We start from the raw sequence: 24,751 nt of genomic DNA, 5'->3' as shown, positions 1-24,751 counted from the left end.
TATTGTGCCCCCTATATTTAATGTTTCAAATGTATAACATTTACCTGCGCTTTCACCTACTGAGTTTGAGATTGCTTTCAAATGCCAACTGATGTTAAGTGCTAATAAATTTGGAACTGTTATCATTTTTTAAAAGTCAGATTTAGCATTGAACACTTCTCACAGTACAAATTAAATGAAGATTATTCAGTCTCCATATTCACGGCATGGAGGCACAGTGGTTAGAACTGCTGCCTCACAGCTCCAGACACCCGGGTTCAATTCTGGCCTCAGGTGACTGTCCGTGTGGAGTTTGCATGCTCTCCCCATGTCTGTGTGGGTTTCCTCCGTGTGCTCCGGTTTCCTCCCATAGTCCAAAGATGTGCAGGTTAGGTGGATTGGCTATGCTAAATTGCCCCTTAGTGTCCAAAGGTTAGGTGGGGTTCTTGGGTTACCAAGACAGGGTGGAGGCGTGTGCTTAAGCTGGGTGCTCTTTCCAAGAGCCGCCCCCCCCCCTCCCATTTTATTGGTCACTGAACTGGCAAACCACAAATCTAGATCAATGCTCTGGGGTGGAATAAGGCTACTCAAATCATTTTGACATAGGATTGTTACAGCCATCAGAAAACAGACTTTCCTGCTTACCGAGTGATATGGATTTAAACTCATGCCCCTGAGGTCTTAGCCATGTTTAACCCGTATAACCACTTTTTAAAATCTGTAATTATTATCTAATACTTCAGATACATTTAAAAAAAGGTACCTGTAACACCTTCTGAGACGAAATGTCAATGATAAGAAGCCGGCTCTGAGTGGGTTGGGAGACATAGATGTACTTATCTCTGATGTTGACAGCAGAGGCCCAAACACAGTGCGGCGTGTTTTCTCCTTCATTACAGGGACAAATGTCTTCCTGTCAAGATAGATAATATTCAACTTTAGGGATGTTTTTATTACAAAGCCTGAACAAAATAAATCTTCATCTGGAGCTTGGCCTGATTAATGCCTTATCAGCTCAGGTTTTTAATTCAGTAAATACTGTGAAGTATAGTAGCAACACATGCGACAGAAACCTGGCAAATATACAAAATCTTTGAATGGTTGCAAGCCATTGGAAGAAAGGGAAGAACTGATAAATCATCAATTGTTGCGCAATAATGATACAATGGAGAAAAGGCAGTCATTTTGACGTAGGCAAGTATAGATTGGGCTAATCTTGCTTTTGAAGCTAATCTGCTTTACGATAGAAAGCTTGTAGTAAACAGAGCGAAATGCAAATCCCAAGTGTTTGGGATAGAGACAAGCCTCAACCACTTATGGAATAGTATTCTAAACCATTGCAGCAACAACACTTGCTGCATTAAGAGCAAAGGGAGAATTTTCTTGGGTCCTTCCACTTGCCTGCCTTGAAAATGGCAGAGGGTCCCATGAAAAAGAAATCACCTCTCAAATATTTAGAACCTTGCTTTGAAGCTTCATCATAACTTGAGCTTCAGAGGCATTAATACAATTCCTTATCTTTACTCTTATTCTTTAAACCCTACACCTAAATTTACTTCTGCATCTTAGAAAACACAGTTGTCTGTATATAATTGTCCAAAAGGAGTACTGCAGAGGAGGAATGATTCACATATTTAGCTGCCTATCTTGCAACAGATGGCCCTTAATATGCATGTATCCAATTTTCATTTTAATGTACACTGGCAGGAGGGTACTGGACAATAGGTCCACTCACCTGATAATGTTGGCGGGAGGCCTGATCAATTTTTGCAGTCAGGTATAATTTAAATGGAACTGACATTCTGCCAGAGCTAATCATTATGTTTGTAGGAGGTTCGCTTAGGTAAACAGAATGAGGCAAATTTGCAACACTGATTTAAGTAAAGGGCTGCAATGATCAGTCAACACAGCAGCATATTAAAGTGACGGGCGAATACAAACAGCACATACAAGATCAAGGCATTGCAATGTAACAATGTTTAAAACTTACAAAGCTTGCAATGATCTTGTCATTGGCTTTGATCCGTCTTTGAATCTCGCATCCTGTTGGCTGAATTATTGTGATTCCATCATCAGAGAATACATAGAACATATTTCCCACACTTAGTCCTTGAAGACAAAACACAAAAATGTTTATTTTGCACAATCTGTGAAATGAAATATGTAGAGTTTTAAACAATATTACTTTTGGAAATTCTGAAGCGATTTTGAAAACAGTGGAAAAAAGGCAAAGCAATGTTGAAGGCAGTAGAAATGCAGCCTTCAAAGAAAAAGGAAATTGCGGAGATGTGTCTCAGTTTAACAACTTTCTACGACAAGTCTCACTTGGCATCAGAAAGGTATTAAAACAACTGCATACAGTGAATTGTGAGAAAATGTAATTGGGTCATTATCCATCAGTGCATTCTCAAAGCATAACATTAACACACCCACAATACCTCAATGACAGGCTCTGGGAACATTTTAGTTTGTGTTATTGACCATCTGAAAGTTTAACCCTTTTTTGCAGTTTTATAAATCTATGCACAAAATGTTTAGAGATCTACATGGGTATTATATATAACACAGTCCATATATGGCGTATACTTATGGATACTTTAGTTCTATGTATTCTGGGGCAAATGTTATCACTTAGTGCCTCAAACACAGTGCTGCATAAATCATTATGTTTGTGGGAGGTAGCTTTGGTGATTCAGATGTAGAGGTCAGCTTGCTTGTGTCATTACCCATGAGCTTACACCTCCATGGTGGATGGAAAATTCTGCAAGCAAACTTTCCCACCTCTCTATCCAAGTTTCTGCTATGTCCTTCTGTCACACACAGCTCTGCATTGGGAGATGTAAATTGATGAATATAGCCCTATATTGAAGGATTGTTTATTATAAAGGTAGGCTTTCTAATTGAGGGATTTTCCCTCCTGACATTTGGTCAAATAATAGGATGAGACGTGATGCAAACAAATTCTTTGAAATATTACCATTAATATAGATTGATATTACATAATTTATTTGAATTGTGTTATATACATATTAACTGTTGTACACTATATTCAAGCAGTAATATTGTATAACATTCAGATAATATTAATGTATGTATATATATGTATATATAAACTGCACAATTATATATTTTGTCAGTTGCTAATTGTTAATTATGAAAATCCATGTAATTCATGTAATTCACATTTTGTCAACAACTGTTATTAAAAGGTTTATCAAAATTTGCTGAAAATAACTCTTAGACTATCAATAATCCTGTAATTTACCTAGATGTTTTAATGCACATGGAGCAAGGGAACCCAAGCATGCCATGAAATAACTTGATTTTTTTCAGAGGCTAGTTTTCTGTAATGATTTGTGACAGATGCATTTTTAGATCGTCATATTTTGTCTAGAATTGATTGATAGATTCAATTGACTTTGCCAAATAAACATTCAGCTGATATACCTGGACATTGAAAGAAAATCATGAGGTCATTGATCCAGCCGACCGGAAATTTGGAAATCCAGTGAAACTCCTTGAAGAGCTTAAAATGCAACTGGGTACAAATAATTAAGTACAATGTATTTAAGAGTAAAACTGGCCCTGATTCAGTAGGTAAATGGTTAGCTGATCTCATCCATGGTGGCAGTCACGGTCTAATAACTGGCGTGAACTGCTCCAGCGCCGTGCTGCCCCCTGTAGGGGCCAGAATCGGTACTCCCAGCAGCCCGTGACGGCGTTTCCGACGGCGTGGACACTCTGCCTCTGAATGGGAGAATCCCGCCCTAAAAGTCTAATGGTGACCATGAAACTGGGGTCAATTGTTGTAAAAACCCATCTGGTTCACTAATGTCCTTTAGGGAAGGAAATCTGTCATCCTTACCTGGTCTAGCCTACATGTGACTCCAGACCAACAGTAATGTGGTTGTCTCTCAACAGTCTCCTCGAGGGCAATTAGGGATGGGCAGTAAATGCTGGCACAGCCTGCGATGCCCACATCCCATGAACAAATAAAAAAAACCTCATCCAAACTCCTGGCAGGGAAATAGTGTGGGGAACTAAGTGCAGGAAGGTGGCAAAATCCAAGAGGCAAGAATCAATTTAAAGTAGAACATAAAGGTTATCATTACCATAAAGGTTAGGAAAGCTTTTGATTCAGCTGTCAGCTTTGATTTCAAAGATACTGTCAACATCATGCAGGAGAATGTATTCAAAGCTGTTGCCATAATTTTGGTGTCTGGTCGAAATACTCAGGAACAACCTGGGGAATTTAAACTGTACTACAGCCAACTAATGCCTATTTACATACCCTGTGACTGATTAATGCTTATTTCTTGATCAATTTTCATCTTTGCATTTTATAGTGCAATATTAATAATATTGTTGAATTACTGTGGAATATAGTTTCTTCCTGGTTTTAATTGTACCATGATTCTTCAAGAAGTAGTGTGTTTCTATGGTTATATAATTGTATCCTTCCCCTTTCTCGCCTTCTTTCATGCTCATTTATAATTCCATGAATTCTGATAAGACTCTGCTATCTTATATTTTTTATGTAAGCCAAGATTACATTATGTGGAGATGCCGGCGTTGGACTGGGGTGAGCACAGTAAGAAGTCTTACAACACCAGGTTAAAGTTCAACAGGTTTGTTTCAAACACGAGCAGTGATCCGAAAGCTCATGTTTGAAACAAATGTGTTGGACATTAACCTGGTGTTGTAAGTCTTCTTACTAAGATTACATTACATTTCAGTCTGTCCCATACTGGCATTTACTTGCCCGAAAAGGGCACTGGTTACAGAGTTGGATCTGAAACCCAGCTTGATTTTATTTCCTTGACAATCTAGGGCAATTGACCAATTGTACAAGCCCCTGTGCTGCCCTGGCTGAGATCAGTTAACAGTACAGATCAGAGACCACACTTGAAAGGGAGATATTTCTTTCCATTTGCTCTAATTTTGTAGTATTGGAGACAAATACCACTCTGTAGGTGACAATGGCACTATCTGGGCTGCAAACACAGCACACGCATTCTAAACACTAAAGCTATTCAATGAAATGGAAACTGTTGTCACTGAAGAACTTGGCAAGACTTTTGTTCATCTGCAAGCACACAATGACATGAGTAAGAAGGATAAATATTGGCAACGTATTGGAAGAATTACCAGGATGTTGAGCCAAGTCATAAATGCCCATTTTGCAGCCACCAAGTCGTGGTGTGAGATCTAGACCCAAAGCTTCAGACTTAGAGGCAGAGGCACCATCAATCGAGCCACAATATCTTCTACATAATTATGTGATAAAAATATATGCAACTCTTACTCCAAAAAATGCTGCTAAAATCTTTTATTATATTTAAGTCAGCATCCATTTATTATGAATAAATCCATTGTTTATAGATACAGATTGGTATCAATGTAACAGAAATATCCACTTGCAAGGTGTTCAGTTGTTAGTAGACCCAAGGGTAATCGAGAGTTTCAATTGTGTCTAAAAGAGCAAGTAATATTTGGGACGATGTTCTCAAAAGATGCAGCCTGTCTCAGAGGTAGTGAGAATACTAGACTTGGAGGCACAGTACGGAGAAGGACCTGTTATTAGAAATAATAAATTGTGCTACAAACAGTGGACAAGCACATGATCACTACAACACAACAATGCACTGCAGTACCTTCCTCGCGCCACAGTATGTTTGCAACTGCAGCATCAGAGATTGGAGAAAGCCAGAAAATGATTTAAAAAAAGGGAAAACAAATGTCAAAATTTTCAGTTCATTCACACATGCAAAAGCTGTTCACATATATATATCTATTCATTAACATAAGATTAATTTTAACCATAAATACAGTGAAGATTGCTTTAACCCCTTACTCAAATTAGTTAATGCTCCTCTTATCCTTCATAGATTGGAGGGGGGAGATGGGAAAGCGAAGTAGCATCCTGGCTGCCTGCTAATGTTGCTCTGAACTGGATCCAAGGCACCAAAAAAGGGTAGCGTGGGCAAATATCTCTCCAATTCTGCTTCATCCATATGGCTCAGAACAATGACATGACTTGATTCCATTTCACATGAAACTGGAGTCATTTATCAATTAATTAAAGGGGAAGGGCTTTCGTTGAATTGCATTTTAGTTTAAGTATTGTGAAAGGAGTGTGCTGCATATTACCAGTTGGGTATTGCTATACACTTGCCGATTATTGTGGTCACATGGCTCTAGGTCAACTCTGAGTCCACCAGAATATGGATGGAGTTCAAAGTGTGAATGGAGTTGGTCTGGGATGCACAGGATCCTACCTGTAAAATGTGTCAAAGCCAGCTGAAGAAAGCATGAAAGCCCAAATGCCAGATCTCTCTGAAGCAACAAGTTTCTTAGATACTTGTGGCCATACACTGCAACATATATATTTCTATCCATCGATTTTTTTCAGTGAAAACATTCTTGCGAGACATTCCTTCCATCTTAAACCCCTGATAATTACCAAACTGAAATTTAGATTTCCTGAACTGTTGCTTCACAGCGCCAGGGTCCCGGGTTCGATTCCTGGCTTGGGTCATTGCCTGTGTGGAGTCTGCACGTTCTCCCGGTGGCTGCGTGGGTTTCTCCGGGTGCTCTGGTTTCCTCCCACAAGTCCCAAAATAAGTGCTTGTTAGGTGAATTGGGCATTCTGAATTCTCCCTCAGTGTACTCGAACAGGTGCCGGAGTGTGGTGTATGGGGGATTTTCACAGTAACTTCTTTTTTTTAATATAAATTTAGAGTGCCCAATTATTTTTTTTCCAATCATGGGGTAATTTAGTGTAGCCAATCCACTTAACCTGCAGATCTTTGGATTGTGGGGGTGAAACCCACGCAGACATGCAGAGAATGTGAAAACTCCACAGACAGTGACCCGGGGCCAGGGTCGAATCCGGGTTCTCAGCGGCGTAGGCAGCAGTGCTATCCACTGCGCCATCGTGTCGCCCTTTTCACAGTAACTTCATTGCAGTGTTAATGTGAGCCCAATTGTGACACTAAGAAAGATTATTATAATTATTAACAGAGGTTAAACTTCAAAAGTACTTAATTGGCTTTAAAGAACTTTGAGACGCCCAGTGCTCCTGAAGGGCTATATACATGAATGTCTTCTCTTTTTTTAACTACTGAATCATAAGTCAGCTATTTCTGTGGAAACAATGAAGACCTAAAAGTAGCCATGCGATGTTTCCAGAAATTACCATGAAGGTTTGAGTCTATGCTGTTAGGAAATGGATCAGAAGATGATTTAAAGGTTACAATCTCTTTTCAGTATTTCAAGGCATAATGTTGAATTATTCAAAACTGCAGCAATATTACAGACTTTTAAATTGTTCGCAAATGTTCATAGTATTAATGTAAAATTGCCATAAAGCGAAGGTAATTTCACTTTTGTTGATCATATTATTTTTGATTTTATTGGGAATAAAATGTCCAGTGCCTTGGAGTTTGAAGCCTATGTTCAGACAATTGGAGCCACTGTCAATCTCTAAAAGAGTTTCACGACTGCAGAGATATCAAACTGTAGGGAAATACCACTGCAAGAAAACTCCCATGTGGCACCAGACAGCAGTTTCAAGTAATTGTCTTGGGATATGTGGAGAACAAAAAGAGTCATTTTTTACAAGAGCTAATATTTTCATGAAAATCTTCTCTTTTACATGTCCAAAAGCCATGATGTTACATGTCCCATGGAAACATATTTTGCACTTTTTGTGATATGATGTGATGATAAAAATGATGCACAGTTCTCTCTGGTCCTTTCTAAACATTGTGAAACACATTTTCACAAAAGTGGTGCCCTTTTAAGAATGAGAAGCAAGCAAGCAAAGAAATAGTCACAAATAGTCACCCTACCCAGGGGTGCCTCCAATCCCGTGGGAGACCCCGATGAGTGCAATTCTGTCTGGTCCCCATTTGTGGAGACCAACACTGAGTGGCACTTGCACAAGGTCTCCAAGGTGAGGGAGTTAGATTCTATGCCTTGGTTAGATCTCGGGAACACATATTATAGTGAGGCTAGCTGTCTCACTCTAAAATGCAGATTTGCCACAATGACCGGGATTCATATCTCTCGCGAGATTGCGTTAGATTTCCTGAGGTGTAGTGAGCCAGGTAGATCCCGGAAGAGGGGTCTCCCGGCAACTACCAGTTGCGTTGAGCCATGCTGTTTTTTGGGCGCGACACGACCGGTAGATCCCGCCCATGGTGTACCTTGATTTCCAAAAAACTTTTGATAAGGTGCCACATCAAGGGTTACTACACAAAATAAGACCTCACGAGGGTGTGGTGGAGGTGAAAGTGGTGGTGGTGGGTAAAATATTATACATGAATATTATTACATGGATAATGGATTGGTTAGTAACAGGAAGCAGACAATAGGGATAAATGGATCTTTTTTAGATTGGCAGGCTGCAACTAGTAGAATACCACAGGGATCAGTGCTGAGGCCACAACTATTTACAATTCATAACAATGATTGAATATATGGTAGCTGGATTTTCTGATGACACCAACATATGTAGGAAAGTAAGTTGTCAGAGGAAGTAGAGACTCTGCAGGGGTATTGATGGGTTTAGTAAATGGGCACAAATTTGGCAGATGGAGTAAAATGTGGGAAAATGGGAACTTATCCACTTTGTCAGGAAGAACAGGAAATATTAAAATAGCGAGAGGCTGCAGAACCCGGAGGTAGAGAGGGATCTGGGTGTCCTGGTGTATGAATCACAAAAAAGTTAGTATGCTGTCTGCAAATGATTAGGAAGGAATGGAATGTTGGTGTTTATTACAAGGGAAATAGAATATAGGGAACTTTTATTGCAGCTGTACAGGGCCTTGGTGAGCTCACACACATCTGGGGCACTATGTATAATTTTGGCCTCCTTATTAGAAAAAGGATATAACTGCATTGGAAGCTGTTCAGAGAAGGACTCATGTTATGAAGAAAGGTTGGTTAAGCCTTTACCCAATAGAGTTTAGAAGAATGAGAGGTGATAATTGAAACATATAATAAGATCCTGAGGGGACGTGCTAGGGTGGATCTTCCTCTTGCTGCTTCCTCTTGTGGGGGAGGCTAGAACTAAGGGACAAAGTTTAAAAATAAATGATCTTCACTTCAGAGATGAGGATTTTTTTCAGAGTATCATTAGTTTTTTCCAATGGCATTCTCTCCGTTAGAAAACAGTGAGGCTTTATTTTATTCATGGCTGACTTAAATAGATTCTTGCTGGACAAGGGAGCTAAGGGTTACGAAGGCTGAAAGCTGGAAAAGTGGAATTGAGTCAGATCAGCCATGATCTAATTGAACTGCAGAGCAAGCTCGAAGGGCCGAATGGCTTACTTCCTGCTCGTAAGTCATTTGTTTCTAATGCTCTGATAAGAAATCCTGGTTTATTTATAAACCCACAACACAATGTTTAAATATAATTAAGATGGATCAGTCCAGCGTGAAGGTGTTACTGTGAATAAGCAATTACTTAAAAAGAAAATATTTATGAAAAACTGTATGACTTCTCTAACTGAGATGGTAATGACAATGTCCCCTTAAAAATATTTGTAGCATTCCCAGACTTGCATATTTCAGATCAGACCTGTTCACTGTAATCAATGTATTTGCCAGTCATCAAAATGAAAGCGAGATACATCAAGAATCAGCTCTACTCTCCACCTGTTCGTAGGGGCCATTGGGTAAGCAAAGCTGATATACAATCAATGACATCCTCCTAGCAACTGTCTAAAATAATATGATGGAAAATTTTTGGTTCAGATAAAATGAAGGGTGTGACAAAGAATGCTTACTCGGAATGAGCATGAGGAAGTTATGAGCCATATAATAACATATAATAACATGTCTCATAAAACACTGTTAATTTAAATTCTACCGCAGCCAAAATTAAATGAAAAGCCTTCAGACATAATAGGGAGCAGGGAAACAAAAGTAATATGCAGAGAAGTGACACATATCACAAAAACAACTGGCACATTCCTTTAATTACGAGGGCAGAATTTTCTTCACCTGGATTCTTCCTTTATTTAGAAAACTGTTGTATTCTCCTGCAGAACTGGCAAGGTGTGAAAATCAGCCCTGCCCAATTGGATAAGTGTTGACCCACTTGAGTCACCAATTTTAACAGTGACACCCATATGGATTCATATAGCACCGTCAATAACAAAGATGTCCTGAGGCACATCGCAGAGGTGCAATCAGAGAAACAAAGGATGATGAGCCAAAGGAGGAGATATTAGGAAGTGTGACCAAAAGCTTGGTCAAAGTGGGGGAAGGTAAAGCACAGAAACCCAGACCTCCCTGGATGATGAGAAAGATAGAGAGAAAAGTGCATCCAAAATAAGGTGCATGTGACAGGTGTCAGGTGAATAATACAATTGAGAAGCAGACTCACTATAGAAGGTTCAGAGGGGAATTGTAAAGCAAATAAGGGAAGCAAAGATAGGACATGGGAAGAGACTGGCAGCAAACATAGAAGGAGATCCAACTAATTTCCTTTCCTAAAGGGCATTAATGAACCAGGTGGCTTTATAGGGTGGCACGGTGGCACAGTAGTTAGCACTGTTGCCTCACAGCGCCAGGACCCCTGGTTCGATTCTCGGCTTGGTTCAGTGTCTGAGCGGAATCTGCATGTTCTCCCTGTGTCTGCGTGGGTTTCCTCCTTCAAGTCCTAAAAGGTGTGCTTGTTAGGTGAATTGGGCATTCTGAATTCTCCCTCTGTGTACCCGAACAGGCGCCGGAATGTGGCGCCTAGGGACTTTTCACAGTAACTTCATTGCAGTGTTAATGTAAGCCTACTTGTGACAATAAAGATTATTATTCTAAAAAAGCCTTTGATAGACAAATAAATAGTAAAAAGGTAGTAAAAGGATGATTGGAACTCATTGTGGGCTGAAACAGGGGACCTTTGCATGGAGCTAGTGCTGAATTATCGAATGAAGACTTGGCATCTGTCTTTACCAAAGAAGAAGATGCAGCCAAAGTCATGTTGAAGTGGAAGTCGTTGAGAGACTTGATTGAGTTCAAAATTGATTAGGAGGAGGTATTTGATAAGCTGGCTGTACTTAAATTTGATAAGTCACCAAGAGCAGGTGAAATGCATCCAAGGGTACAGAGGAAAGAATTAAAATTGCAGAGATCCTGGCATTCATTTCCAAACCTCCTTAGGTACAGGGTTCCAGAGAATTGGAGAACCACAAATGCTACATCCTTGTTCAAAAAGGGTGTTGGGAGAAGCCCAGCAATTGCAGGCCTGCCAGTTTAACATAAGTGGTGGGGAGGCTTTTAAAAATAATCTTTTTGGGAAAAGGTAATAGTAACTTGGGAAAATGCTCACAGATGCTCAATTTGCCTTTTGCCGAGGTCACCCAACTTCTGATCTCATTTCAGCCATGTTTAAATCATGGACAAAAGAGCTGAATGCCCGAGATGGGGTGAGAGTGACTGCCCTTGACATCAAGGCAGCATTTGACCAAATATGGCATCAAGAAGCCCTAGGAAAACTGGAATCAATGGTAATCAGGTGGAAAACTCTCCTCTGGTTGGAGTCATACTTGGCACAAAGGAAGATAGATGGTTATGGTGGTTGGAGGTCAACCATCTCAGCTCCAGGACATCGCTGCAGGAGTTCCTCAAGGTAGTGTCCTGGGCCCAACCATCTTCAGCTGCTTCATCAGTGACCTTGTTTCCATCATAAGGTCAGAGGTGGGGATGTTCGCAGATAACTATATAATGTGTCGCATTGTTTGCGACTCCTCAGATACTGAAGTAGTTCATGTCCAAATGCAGCAAGACTGGACAATATTAAGGCTTGTGCCGACAGTGGAAAGTTACAATTGGGCCACACATGTGCCAGGCAATCACCAACTTCAATGAGAGAGGATCTAACTATAACCCTTGACATTCAGAAACATTATTATCTCTGAATTCCTCACTATCAACATCCTGGGGGTTCCCATTGACCTGAAAATGAACTAGACTAGCCATATAAATACTGTGGCTGCCAGAGCAGGTCAAAGGCTAGGACTCCCTTCTCAGCCCCCCCCCCCCCCCCCCCCCAAGTCTCTCCAACATCTACAAGGCCTAAGTCAGGAGTGTGATGGAATACTCTCCACTTGCCTGGATGAGTGCAACTCCAACAACATTCAAGAAGCTCATTACCATCCCGGACAAAGCAGCCCGCTTCATTGCTACAAACATTCCACAAACATTCAATCCCTCCACTTCCGACGAACAGTAGCAGCCATGTGTACCATCCACAAGATGCAGTGCAGGAGCTGAACAAAGTTCTTTTGGCAGCACTTTCCAAACCCACAACCACTACCATCTAGAAGGACAAGAGCAGCAGGTACCTGGGAATATCACTTGGTGGTTCCCCTCCAAGTCACTCACCATCCTGACTCGGAAATGTATTAACGTTCCTTCACTGATGCTGGGTCAAAATCCTGGAATTCCCTCCCTAACATCATTGTGGATGTAACTACACCTCAGGGACGGCAGCGGTTCAAGATGGCAGCTCATCACCACCTGCTGAAGGGAAGCTAGGGATTAGCAATGAATGTTGGCCAAGCCAGCAATGTCCACATCCCATAAATGAATAGAAAAAGAGGATTAATTAAGGAAAGCTAGCACAGATTTGTTAAGGATAATTAATGTTTGACTTGCTTGTTCTTTTTGATAAGGTAACAGGGAAGGTAGATGAGGGTAATGCAGTTGATATGGGGTACATAGAGCTCCAAAAGACATTTGATAAATGTAAAAAACCTGTGAGCAAAGTTAGAGCTCATGGAATTGAAATGATGGAGGTAACATGGACATGAAGTTGTCTGAGTGACAGGAAACAGGCAGTAATGGTGAATGATTGTTTTTCAGACTGGAAGAAGTTTGGTAGTAGCATTACACAAGCATTACACAGGCTTACACAAGCCAGTGTAAGCACCCCTGCTCTTCTTGATGTACATAGAACATTACAGCGCAGTACAGGCCCTTGGGCCCTCGACGTTGCGCCGACCTGTGAAACCACTCTAAAGCCCATCTACACTATTCCCTCAGCATCCATATGTCTATCCAATGACCATTTGAATGCCCTTAGTGTGGGCGAGTCCACTACTGTTGCAGGCAGGGCATTCCACGCCCTTACTACTCTCTGAGTAAAGAACCTACCTCTGACATCTGTCCTGTATCTATCTCCCCTCAATTTAAAGCTACATTAATGACCTAGACTTTGGTATCTAGTATAGTGCCCAATTTCAAGATATGCGGGTGAGGTGAAACTTGGAAGTATTATCAACTCTGAGGAGGACAGTGTTAAACTTCAAAAGGATATGGACAGGTTGGTGGAATTGGTGGACAAGTGGCAAATGAAATTTAATGCAGTGTAGTGTAAAGTATTCATTTTGGCAGGAAAAATGGGGAGAGACAATGAAAAATAAAAGGTACAATTATAAAGCGGTTGCAGGAACAAAGGGATCTTGGGATGAATGTACACAGATCATTGAAGGTGGCAGGGCAGATCGAGAGAGCAGTTAATAAAGCAAATGGAATCATGAACTTCATAAATGGGGGGCATACAGCACAAAAGCAAGAAAGTTATAAAAAGGCTGGTTTGGCCACAACTGGAGTCTTGCTGCCAGTTCTCGGCAGCACACCAGCACAGGAGTGAAAGCATTCGAGAAAGCAAAGAAAAGTTTCACAAGAAAGGTTCCAGAGATGAGGAACTTTATTTGTGAGGATATGTTGGGGAAACTGAAGTTATTTTGCTCCGAGAAGAAATGACTGAGAGGAATTTTGGTCGAGGTTTTAAAATCATTAAGAGTCTGCGCAGAGCAGGCAGGGAGACACTATTCCCATTAGTGGAAGGATCGAGAATCAGAAGATACCAAGTTAAGGTAAATGGCAAAAGAAGCAATGGTGACAGGAGGAAAAGCCTTTTGTGCGTGCAGTGAATGGTTAGGATCTGGAAAATAACGCCTGAAAATATGGCGAAGACAGTTAGCGACTTTAAAAAAATAATTGGATAATTATCTGAAGCTTAAAAAATTGCAGGGCCATGGGGGAAAAGGCGGACGAGTAGTGCTCGGTGAATTGCTCTTGCAGAGGGCTGCCGCAGACATGATGGGCTGAATGGCCTTCTGTGCTATGACCATTTTATGATTTTATGATTAAAGGAGGAGGGGAAGGTGATGAGGTAGAGTGCTTAAGGGAAGGAATTCCAGACTGTGGGGCCTATTATGTGGCTGAAGACACCCCGGCTAATGGTGAAGTCAGGAGGCCAGAATTGGAGGATGAAGGAGATAATATAACTTTTGCCTGAAGTGCAAGTTGGACAGTCAATTGGCTCCTATGATGCATCAGGTAGCATGCTGGGCTTGGTCAGGTAAGTCAGTCTCCAAGGGAACAAGCCCGGGTTGCTACTGGGTCTAAGTATTTTTTCCTAGTTAGGATGAGCACACTTGCTCCTTCTGGCCCAACAAAATTACCCCCCGCAAATAAATTCTAGCCATTTTGTAGAGTTCGGGTTTATCAATCGCGCCAGCCCCATTTCAAGACACAGCTAACGACTGACCCATCTAAAAAGAGCCCGCCCTTTGACCATATTGCACTGTTAAACTGGCTGAGAATATGACTTCTGCCCCTCAATGGAAGGAAGTCCTGCCTTTGCGCCAGAACTCAGTAGAAAGCACTGCTGGGACTGCAATTAGGCCCACGCGGAACTTCGATGGGACCAAGGTAAGTCCCTACCTTTAAGGGCAGGGTGAGATTAGGCAGCCTAGGGAGGGGTGAGTGAGGGCAATGGCAGGTGGGGGGCTGGATATTAGATTTTGGAGGCCAGGCAGGAGGAACAAAGTGATGGGTGTGAGGAGAAACAAAGGTGGGGCATCTTGGGGCAGGGGTACATCCAATGTGCACAGGGTACTCCCTGAAGGATACCCCCTTCCTTCCTGCTTATTAACCACATCTATTTTGTGGTGTTGGGAGCATATTCTTCAGCTCAATTTGCTTGGTAAAAAGTTCAATTAAACGTTAATGATTTATTCAGAAAGGGAGGCAGACTGACGATTTCAGCGCTCACTCACCTCGCATATTGTTGGGGACAACTCTCGGGTGGGCAGCAAGTTGGTGGGCTTGCCAGCCTTCACGTGTTCCCCCCCCCCCACTTTCTGAATACACGCCCAGCGGGAAGGGTGGGGGGATGAGGTAGGGGGGTTGCAAACTGCAGCCCAAGCTGTCAGAAGATTGATCTTTTGTGCTTTCGAATTTTAGTCTGAGAAGACTTTATTTCCTTAGTTTGATGTGTTGATGAAAGGAATGATGTTTCTATTTGAATCTTACTGTTAATTTTTAATTTGAAAAAAAAAGATCTTTTGAAGTGGTGTTGTTTTGTCTTACAAGTTCATATCCTAATAGCTCTGAAAGCAAAATCTGCCTGTGCCACTCTGCTATTCCTTCATCCGCCATTTTAAATTGTCTGATTCAGATTAGAATTCATAGAATCCTTACAGTACAGAAGGGGGCCATTTGGCTCATTGAGTCTGCACCGACCCTCTGAAAGCATACTCTTCCGAGGCCCACTCTCCCGCCCTATCTCCGTAACCCTGTGCATCGATCATGACCAATCCTCCTAACCTGCTCATCTTTGAACTGTGGGAAGAAACCTGAGCACCCACAGGAAACACATGCAGGGAAGAAAGAGCAAACTCCTCACAGGCAGTCACCCAAGGCTGGAATTGGACCTGGGTCTCCGGCATTGTGAGGCCACAGTGGTAACCACTTAAAACTTATTTTTAGATCAATTAGTGCTGTGGAATCACTCTGAGAAAATTTTCTAAACTCATTTCAGACAGTTGGCAGAGATGGAAGACTTTCATCTGGCCAGCCTAGGCTGCTGGAAAAGATAGTGTTCCAACTCTCTGAGACATTCACGTCCCTTATGGTAACTACCAATATAATCAAGAATTGGTGCAATTTTCATTTAAGTGATTAATGCATTTTAGACATACGAGTCTTTCGAGCTGAATCCTCGACAAAAAGAGATGAGATATCTTCGTCAACTCCTGCATCATTCTTCGCAATGCAAGTATATGCCCCTGTGTCTTCATAACGCACACTGTTAATGTGAATTTCACCTCCATTTGCTGAAGAAATGTGGAACACAAACAAAAATAGACAAGTAATTCTGCATTGATAGTCTTCTTTCAGAAACATAGACACGGCAAGAACGTGCATTTATTTAGGTAGTATCTTTAATGTAGTGATGCAAAAATCTTGGAGATTTTTTGAGAGGGTTTCTTAGAGATAGGGAGGGGTGATGCTCTGCAGGAATTGAAATTAAGGATGGCAATTTTAAAAAGAGATTAAAAAAAAAAAGCAGCAGTCTCACAATAAGATCACAATTTAAATATTAACAAGTTAAAAGAGAATACAATCACCTCAGACATGCTCCCAATTTTTTTTCACCTCAGCCCGTTTTTTGATGTGAACTAATGCCATGATTGACAGATGGATTTAGGGGAGTTGCAGAAACCAGTAATACAAGCTGATTGGCACACACAGCTGAATCTGAAACATGCTGGATTAATGATGATGTCAATAAGTCTTAATACGCCTTCTTCCACTGTCAGGACTCATCAATCTCGTAATACAGTTCAGTCAATTACTATTAACCATTGTTCATTATTAACCATTTCCACGTCAGAGATAAATTTTCCTTTTTATTCTTCTGCTTTCATACCCTCCAAAGCATTCTCCATAATGTGGTGGATAGGTGGGTGTCTTTGTTACAATTAACTTTGAGCGATCCAGAGCTGCGGACTGGCTGTCCGACCTCTCGGAATCTCTCCAAATGGAGAAAATCAAATTTGCCATCCGAGGGTCGGACGACGGCTTCCACAGAACGTGGGAGCCATTCATGCAACTGTTCCGGGACCTATTTGTGGCCAATGTACAAGAGGAAGAATAGTCGGGGGAAGGTAGCGGGAGGGGGGGGGGGGGGGGCTACAGGTTCGTTACGGGGGTTCGATGGCTAGCTAAGGCCCAAAACCAAGCTAAATAAACATGTTGAGGGGGGGAGGGGGCGCAGTTACTACTACGAAGATGCTTACCTGTAAATATGGATGTTAATTTTTGCGTGTTTGTTTTTGTTTGTTTTTTTTTCTCTCTCCTAACAATTTGTAATTTGTTCAATATAAAATACGAAAACTGAATAAAAACATTTATAAAAAAAAAACTTTGAGCGATCCTCTGGGAGGAGCACGATGGGCGTTTTGGGATGTCTATTTCTATTTTATTTTGTTTCTCTTTTGGAAAGAGCCTGGACCTCCCTTGCTTGAAATTGGGGAACTTTTGGTGCTTTGAATGTCAAAGCATTGACGCACTGTATCAATAGACATACCAAAATGCAATGCATTTCCAGAGAATCGAGCCTATACTGTGTAAATGTTTCCACACACCCCGAAGACCATTGGCTGCTCTCCCCTGTTTGAGAGAGAGCTAATGAGTGGCAATTTAACCTGAAGGTCACCATTCCTCAGATGAGGGGCAAGGTTGAGAAGACCTCAACAGTGCAGAAGGAGGCCATTCAGCCCATAGCGTCTGCACTGATCCTCTGAAAGAGAATCCTACCAAGACCCATGGTCCCTCCCTATTCTGGTAAACCAACCTAACCCTTTGGACACTAAGGGACAATTTAGCATCACCAATCCACTAACCTGAACATCTTCGGACTGTGGGAGGAAACCGGAGCAGCAGGAAGAAACCCACACAGACAAGGGGAGAATGTGCAAACTCCAGACAGACCTAAGTTCGGAATTGAATGTGAGGCAGCAGTGCTAACCACCGTGGCACCATGCATGCTGCCAAGTGTAGATCAATTTAGATTCAGATGTTCGGGCTGATCATTGTATTGTTAAGAAAAAAAAAATCACTTCTATTTGGCCGAGTTTAAATCAGATTGGATTTAGATCTGTTGATCCTCTAGGTGCTGAAAACCCTATTTTGGTGTCTATTCAAAAAATTGCTGCAACATGGTCAAGATTTTACAGGCCCTTGGGAGTCTCGGAAGGAGGTGTGGGGCCTTGTAAAATAACAAATATTTAAAAAAATTATTGGCGTTTTTCAATTTTACCGAGTGAAACTTTTGTGTCTGATATTTACAGTTTGTACAGTTTCTTACATACATATATATTTTTTGGTATATTTTCTCTCAATCTCCGCTTCCCCCCTTCCTGCCCCCTTCCCTATCCCCTCCTTGGTATCCCCCTCTTTCGCCTGGGTGGCCAGTGGTAAAACTGGCAAATTTTGTTCAAAACCTATCCTTTATCCCAACATCAGGATCCTGACTCACCTTGTAAAAAGTTAGGTATTTGTTAGGTTTATTGTGCATGTGGCCGTGCATATGATGCTCCTATAGGTGTCTGTCTTTTTAGGTGTTTTTTTTAAGTGGTTGAATGTCCTTTCAGATAATGGCTCAATGCTTCAATTTAGTTGGTGAATCAGTGGGTACATGTCCTTTGAGATAATGGTAATGCCCCTCTGTACTCACAACTTATAACAGGGAAATTCCATTGCCAAATACTTACTCTTAACTTTCTATAGTTGATTCTGAATGTACGTTAATATTAGAATTCTGGGTGTATCAATAAACTGTGTCCACTGTGTCACAAATATAATTATTAATTTGCAATTCATGTCTTTGAATTATTTTTGCTGTAAAACTAATTCTGAAACAAGTTTGCTTTGTGTCAGCTGATTATGTGCACAGATATGTAAATCAAAGTTAGAAATCACCAGCAGATTTCTGGTGGTAAGATGGGGTAAGCTGAAACTTCTAAAAACCTAACATTAAACAGTGCTTAGTTGGGCAGCACGGTAACGCAACAGTTAGCACTGCTGCCTCAGGGCACGAGGACCCAGGTTTAATCCCGGCTCTGGGTGGAGTCTGCACATTCTCCCTGTGTCTACATGGGTCTCACTCCACAACACAAAGATGCAAACACAAAAAACACAACACAGGGTAGGTGGATTGGCCACGCCAAATTGCCCCTTAAATGGAAAAAAATACAATTGGGCACTTTAAATCGGTTTAAAAAAAGATTTTTTAAAAAAGTGTTTAATTCAATTGATTGAAATCATCATTCACGGTAAAATAGATTTTGCAGGCGCAGAAAGGAAGAATGGATGCTGTTTGCCAACTTAAATCAGTCCTCAGCTTTAAAAGAAGTTTGCTGTGTGAAATGCTTTGTGGATTTTTGATGCAATAAAAAGCCATATAAAAGCAAATATTGTTATTAAGTTCACCAACAAATCATGCCAATGGAATTGGATACTACCTAGTAGCACGAGTTGGTTAGGTAATGTTGATGTAATGTCTAGACCATTCTTCAGCCAGGTAATTTTGGGGTTGGGGATTCCATCAGCATGGCACTTTAAGCTGGTTGTCACACCTGGCTCTTGTGCCTGGCTTTCTGGGTACACTCTGATCACTGGAGGAACTAAAGAAACATTAAAAAATGAGTTACTCAATAAGTATCACAGATGAGAATAAAAACAACTGGTAATGACAGAACTCACCTCATCTCATCATGATAATACAGCATTTCTCACAGAGGGCAGTGCACATTGCATGCACAAGACATCCTTCTAGTTCAGTTCTCTGCCTGAAGGCAGGTCCTTGGCCATTATTCGTTGAGCTACAGAAAAGTGCCATCATTTTTTAATGGCACAGATAGGGTGAGGAGGCGTTCCCTGAACCTAGTCCAGCTGGAACAGGAATATGATCCACATGCTATTGAAGTAACTGAGCTAACCGTTCCCTCATGAGAGACATTACAGATACTAATTATGAATCCTGTTAAATTGGAAGTCGTTTTGGAACATCAAAATTGTCTCACATGCTCACAAAGCAAAATGGCGTGAATGATGGAAATCTGAAATAAGGAATAAAAGTACTGGAAATACTCAATTCAGGGCTGAATGAGGCTGAATTTTAAGAGCCACCAGTGGGAAGGATAATAGGCAGGTAGGCCTGTAAATTAGTTAACCATGCCATAGGTGGAATGCACGCCACCAGCTCCCCTGCCCCACCACGATTTTACAGACGGCGGGGCATTGGGTTGGCTGCCAGCTGTGGCTCTATTGAGACGCATAAGTGGGCAATTAATGCTCAGTTAAGGGCTTCATCCCACCACTACTCCCATATAACGGTTGGCGAGAGAGGCCTGTGCTCGATTTATAGCCTGCCAAGCTGGCCCTGATAAGATGCTGGACTCACTTGGGCTTGGGGGCATCCACGGTTCCTCTTCCTCCCAGGCTTTCTGGCAGTGACCACCAATCCTGGTGTGATGCAGAGCTCCAGGTCCCCAATTGGCCTCCTGCTTTATGAAGCGGGACCTCCTCCTGGAGACAAATGGAAGCCTGCCTCATGCTAACTAAAGGGCCGTTACCCAAATAATTACAGCAAGGCAAGTTGGTCAAGCAGAGGTGGACTGGCCCCTAACATTTACACTGGTGTGGGGAGCTTGTGCTCAGCCAGGCCATGGAGTTAATGTTTCAGGCCATTTTGGGCCTTATATAAAGTCATCGCTTAGTGGAGTTAAAACGAGGTGTCTCTGATTGACACAGGGCCTGAGAAGGAGACCCCTACCTTTCACTGATGAACAGTTCAAAGATTTAAACCTGCTGGGGCTACATATTGGAGACAGTCCTTATATTGGAATCATGGCATAATGAGGTCTTTAATTGGATATCAATTGCCCATTTATAGGCCTCAGTTGGGTCAAGGACAGGTTGCCCACCTGTCACTACCCCCGCCACTCATAAAATTGTGATAGATCTGGGGTGGGTGGGATGGCTACAGGTATGTCACTAATAGCATGGTGCCCTAATTTACAGGTCCCCCTGCTTGTTTGCCTGCCTGGAGGTGGCCGTAAAATTCAACCCATGAACTCTGCTTTTCTGTCCACAAATGCTGTCTGACATGCTGAGCACTTCCAACAATTTTTGCTTCACGCACCATGGGATCCAGGAGAATTTGGCAAATTGGATCCCAAACTGACTTAGTGGCAAGATGCAGAGAGTGTTGATCAAAGGTTGTTTTTGTGATGGAAGCCTATATTCAGTGGTGTTACCACAGGGATCAGTGTTGGGTCCCTTGCTGTTTGTCGTGTACATTAATCATAGATTATCATAGAATTTACAGTGCAGAAGGAGGCCATTCGGCCCATCGAGTCTGCACCGGCTCTTGGAAAGAGCTCCCTACCCAAGGTCAACACCTCCACCCTATCCCCATAACCCAGTAACCCCACCCAACAAATGATCTAGATGGGAATATTGGGGGTATGATCAGTAAGTTCCCAGGTGATATAAAAATGGGTGGTGTAGTAAATAACGAGGAAGAAAGCCTTAGATCACAAGGTGATATAGAACAGGTTGGTCAGATGGCCAGAGCACAGTGTCGGATGGAATTTAACTCAAGTGTGAGGCAATGCATTTGGGGAGGACTAACAAGACAAGGGAATTCACAATGAACAGTAGGATGCTAGGAAGTACAGAGGACTAGAGGGGCCTTGGGGTGCATGTCCATAGATCCCTGAAGGCAGCAGGACAGGTAGGTAAGCTGGTTAAGAAGGTACATGGGGTACGTGCATTTATTAGCCAAGGCACAGAATATAAAGATCAGGGACGTTCTGATGGCAGTATAAAATGCTTGTTAGGTCAAAGTTAGAGAACTGTGTGCAGTTCTGGTCACGACACTATAGGAAAGATATGATTACACCAGAAAGGGTGCAGTGGAGATTCACCAGGATGTTGCCTGGGCTGGAACCTTTTAGCTATGGAGAGAGGCTGGTTAGGCTGGAATTGGATTTCTTCGAGCAGAGAAGGCTGAGGAGGACCTGATTGACATGCACAAAATTATGGGCGACATAGATAGGTTAGATGGGAAGAAACATTCCACCTTAGTAGAAGGGTTAGTAACCAGGGGGGCATATATTTCAGGTAATGAGCAGGAGATTTAGAGGGGAGTTGAGGAATACGTTTTTACCCAAAGGTGATGGGAATCTGGAACTCACTGCCTGAAAGGGTGGGAGAGGTGGGAACCCCCAGAGCATTTAAGAAGCATTTAGCTGAGTAGTTGAAACACCGTAGTATGCAAGGCTATGGGCCAAGTGGTGGAAAATGCGATTAGTATAGACAGGTGTTTGATGACCGGCACAGATATGATGGGCCAAAGGGCCTCCTTCTGTGCTGTAAAACTCTATGACATTATACAGGGACTCTGACTGAACACCAAGTTGAGAACAGTCATTAAAATTTAACCAAACTCAATTCTTCCACACTCAATGCTGCAACGTTCTTAGGAGTGGCACGGTGGTGCAGTGGTTAGCACTGCTGTCTCACGTAGCCAACGACCCGTGTTTGATCCCAGCCCCGGGTCATTGTTCTTGTGGAATCTGCACATTCTCCCCATGCCTGCATGAGTCTCATCCCCACAACCCAAAGACGTACAGGTAGGTGTATTGGCCACGCTAAATTGCCCCTTTATTGGAAAAAAAAATGCTGCAAAGTCCTTTATTTTCCTAATTTTAAGGTCAACCAATAAAATTCAAAGAGAAAGTTTAACATTTGGATTAATTTCAATATATTGTCCCATAAACTATGATGCACAAACATGTTGCACATAATGCTCTGCTGTGTTGAAATGGATTTACATCTTTAATGCTGCTTTCTGATATTCACCTTAAAAGCAAAAGTGAAGCATAGGTGAATTAAAAATGAGCTTTCAAATTTGGTTTTGTAAAGAAAGATGGTATTATTTTTAAATATTTTTGGGGTTTATTGTGTTATTATGTGAAGCAGGCTTGTTTGTCTGTGTGTGACTATTTTAATTAAACTGAAGACAGTTGGGCCACAAGGTTTAGGATATCAAAGTGTTGTCAATGTGAAAGATGTGAAAGACGTGCATTTGAATTAAATAAGTTGAATTTTCTACAAGTAAATAAGACCCGGATAGAAATTTGCATTAGGAGATGAAGTAAATTTGCTATGTTCATTTGTTAAATTTCAAAGGTAAGTAAAAGGGGGTTTACAGAATGGAAAAGGTCATAAATGGATAAATGTTATTTTAGCTGAAAGTGGGGCAGTAGAGAGAACATACAAGGGGCGGGATTCTCCGACCCCCCCACAGGGTGGAAGAATCGGCGGGGGTCGGCGTGAATCCTGCTCCCACCGTCCTTCCAATTCTCCCGCCCCCCAAAAACTGGCCCGGCGTGAGTCACGCTGCCCGCCTTGGAGAATGGCGATGGGCCGAAGTCCCGCCCGCCTGTAGCCGGTCCCGCCAGCATAAATCAGAGTAGGTCCCTTACTGGCGGGACCTGGTGGCGTGGGCGGGCTCCAGGGTTCCTGGGGGGGTCGAGGGGGTCATTTAGCCCCAGGAGGTGCCCCCACGGTGGCCTGGCCCGCGGTCGGGGCCCACCGGTTCGCGGGCGGGCTTGTGCCGTGGGGGCACTCTATTACTGCGCATCGGCTGTTGTGGTCCTCCGCGATGGCCGATGCTGAGATTAACCCTCCCACGCTTGCGCGGGGATGATGCCAGCACGCGCTGGTGCTCCCGCACATGCTCCGACTCGCGCTGGCCGGCTGAGGCCCTTCAGTGCCAGTTGGTGTGGCGCCAGGCCCCTATCCTGCCGGCCGGTGAGGCGCAAACCACTCCGGGGTGGGCCTAACCCCTTAAGGTGTGGAGGATTCTGCACCTTTGGGGCGGCCCGACGCCGGAGTGGTTCACGCCACTATGACCCGCCTGGACCACCTGCCCCGCCGGGTACGGAAGATCCCGCCCAAGATCTTTCATATTCTGAGAAAGGCGTGTTTCAAAGAGGGCTAAGGACAATCAAATCAAGATGAAGTGGAAAACAATATAAGGAGAGGTTGAGAGCTATGTTTCTTTTAAAATTTGGAGTACCAAATTAATTTTTTACAATTAAGGGGCAATTTAGTGTGACCAGTCGACCTAGCTTGCACATCTTTGGGTTGTGGGAGCGAAACCCACGCAAACACGGGGAGAATGTACAAACTCCTCATGGACAATGACCCAGAGCCAGGATCAAACCTGGGACCTCAGCGCCCTGAGGCAGCAGTGCTAACCACTGTGCCACCTTGCTACCCGGTTGGGAACTGTGTTGGGGTCACCATATAAACCTCCTGGAGTGCTGCTCTGTGCTGAGAGAAAGAGCTGTTAAGAAAGTGAGCAGCCTTCCAGTGTCTATTTTTTCATAAAGTGGGGTTCTGTTTTAAAGCAGAGTGGGAGATGAGAAATTCTTCCCGATAGCAATGGTCGGTTTTCTTGTGGCAATTTTATCAGAACTTTTCAAGTTAAACATGAGGGATTGTTATCTAAAGGGTTGTTTCTTTGTGAGTCCAACCAAGTAGAAAACTTGGATTTCGGGGGAGTGTTCTGTAAGACTAATTTTACCTGTGTAAATGTAATCTTGTGTGTTTAAGTCTTCTTTTATTTTGTTATAAATATGTTAAATCCCCAAAAGCGTTCCTGGAATTTGTGGCTTCTGACTTCGGTACACATATCTTCTCACGGTCAAAATAAAAGAAAAGAGTTGTGAGAAGCTGACCAAGTTTCCCTTTGGGATTTGGTTTGCGTGGCAATTACCACATGCCGGATCCTAACAATTTCTAGTGTAGCAATTAGGAAGCTTCAAATAAAACTATTAGATTTTAATTCAACCAACCAGACAAGAAACTATGGGATGGGATTGGATTGATA

The 24,751-nt window shown here is 42.4% G+C and overlaps 1 protein-coding gene across 3 annotated transcripts in view; it reads right to left on the bottom strand.

Annotated features, from left to right (window-relative positions):
- Positions 1-24,751, bottom strand: part of LOC119965323 (follistatin-related protein 5-like) — a 709,947-nt gene that overhangs the window by 32,992 nt on the left and 652,204 nt on the right. For 2 of the 3 annotated variants that reach the window (XM_038795915.1, XM_038795914.1), the window contains exons 9-13: positions 19,308-19,469; positions 15,981-16,115; positions 5,634-5,660; positions 1,970-2,088; positions 743-892 (exon numbers count right to left, since the gene is read on the bottom strand). In XM_038795915.1, the coding sequence (XP_038651843.1) occupies positions 743-892; positions 1,970-2,088; positions 5,634-5,660; positions 15,981-16,115; positions 19,308-19,469 (593 nt within the window). The remainder of the gene's footprint in view (positions 1-742; positions 893-1,969; positions 2,089-5,633; positions 5,661-15,980; positions 16,116-19,307; positions 19,470-24,751) is intronic. The other variant, XM_038795916.1, reaches the window with a different exon arrangement.

The sequence above is a fragment of the Scyliorhinus canicula genome, chromosome 4 (genome assembly GCF_902713615.1).
Source record: "Scyliorhinus canicula chromosome 4, sScyCan1.1, whole genome shotgun sequence".
NCBI classification, from domain to species: Eukaryota; Metazoa; Chordata; class Chondrichthyes; order Carcharhiniformes; family Scyliorhinidae; genus Scyliorhinus; species Scyliorhinus canicula.
Note: the sequence above shows the minus strand (reverse complement) of the source record. Positions and strands in the feature narration are given on the sequence as shown.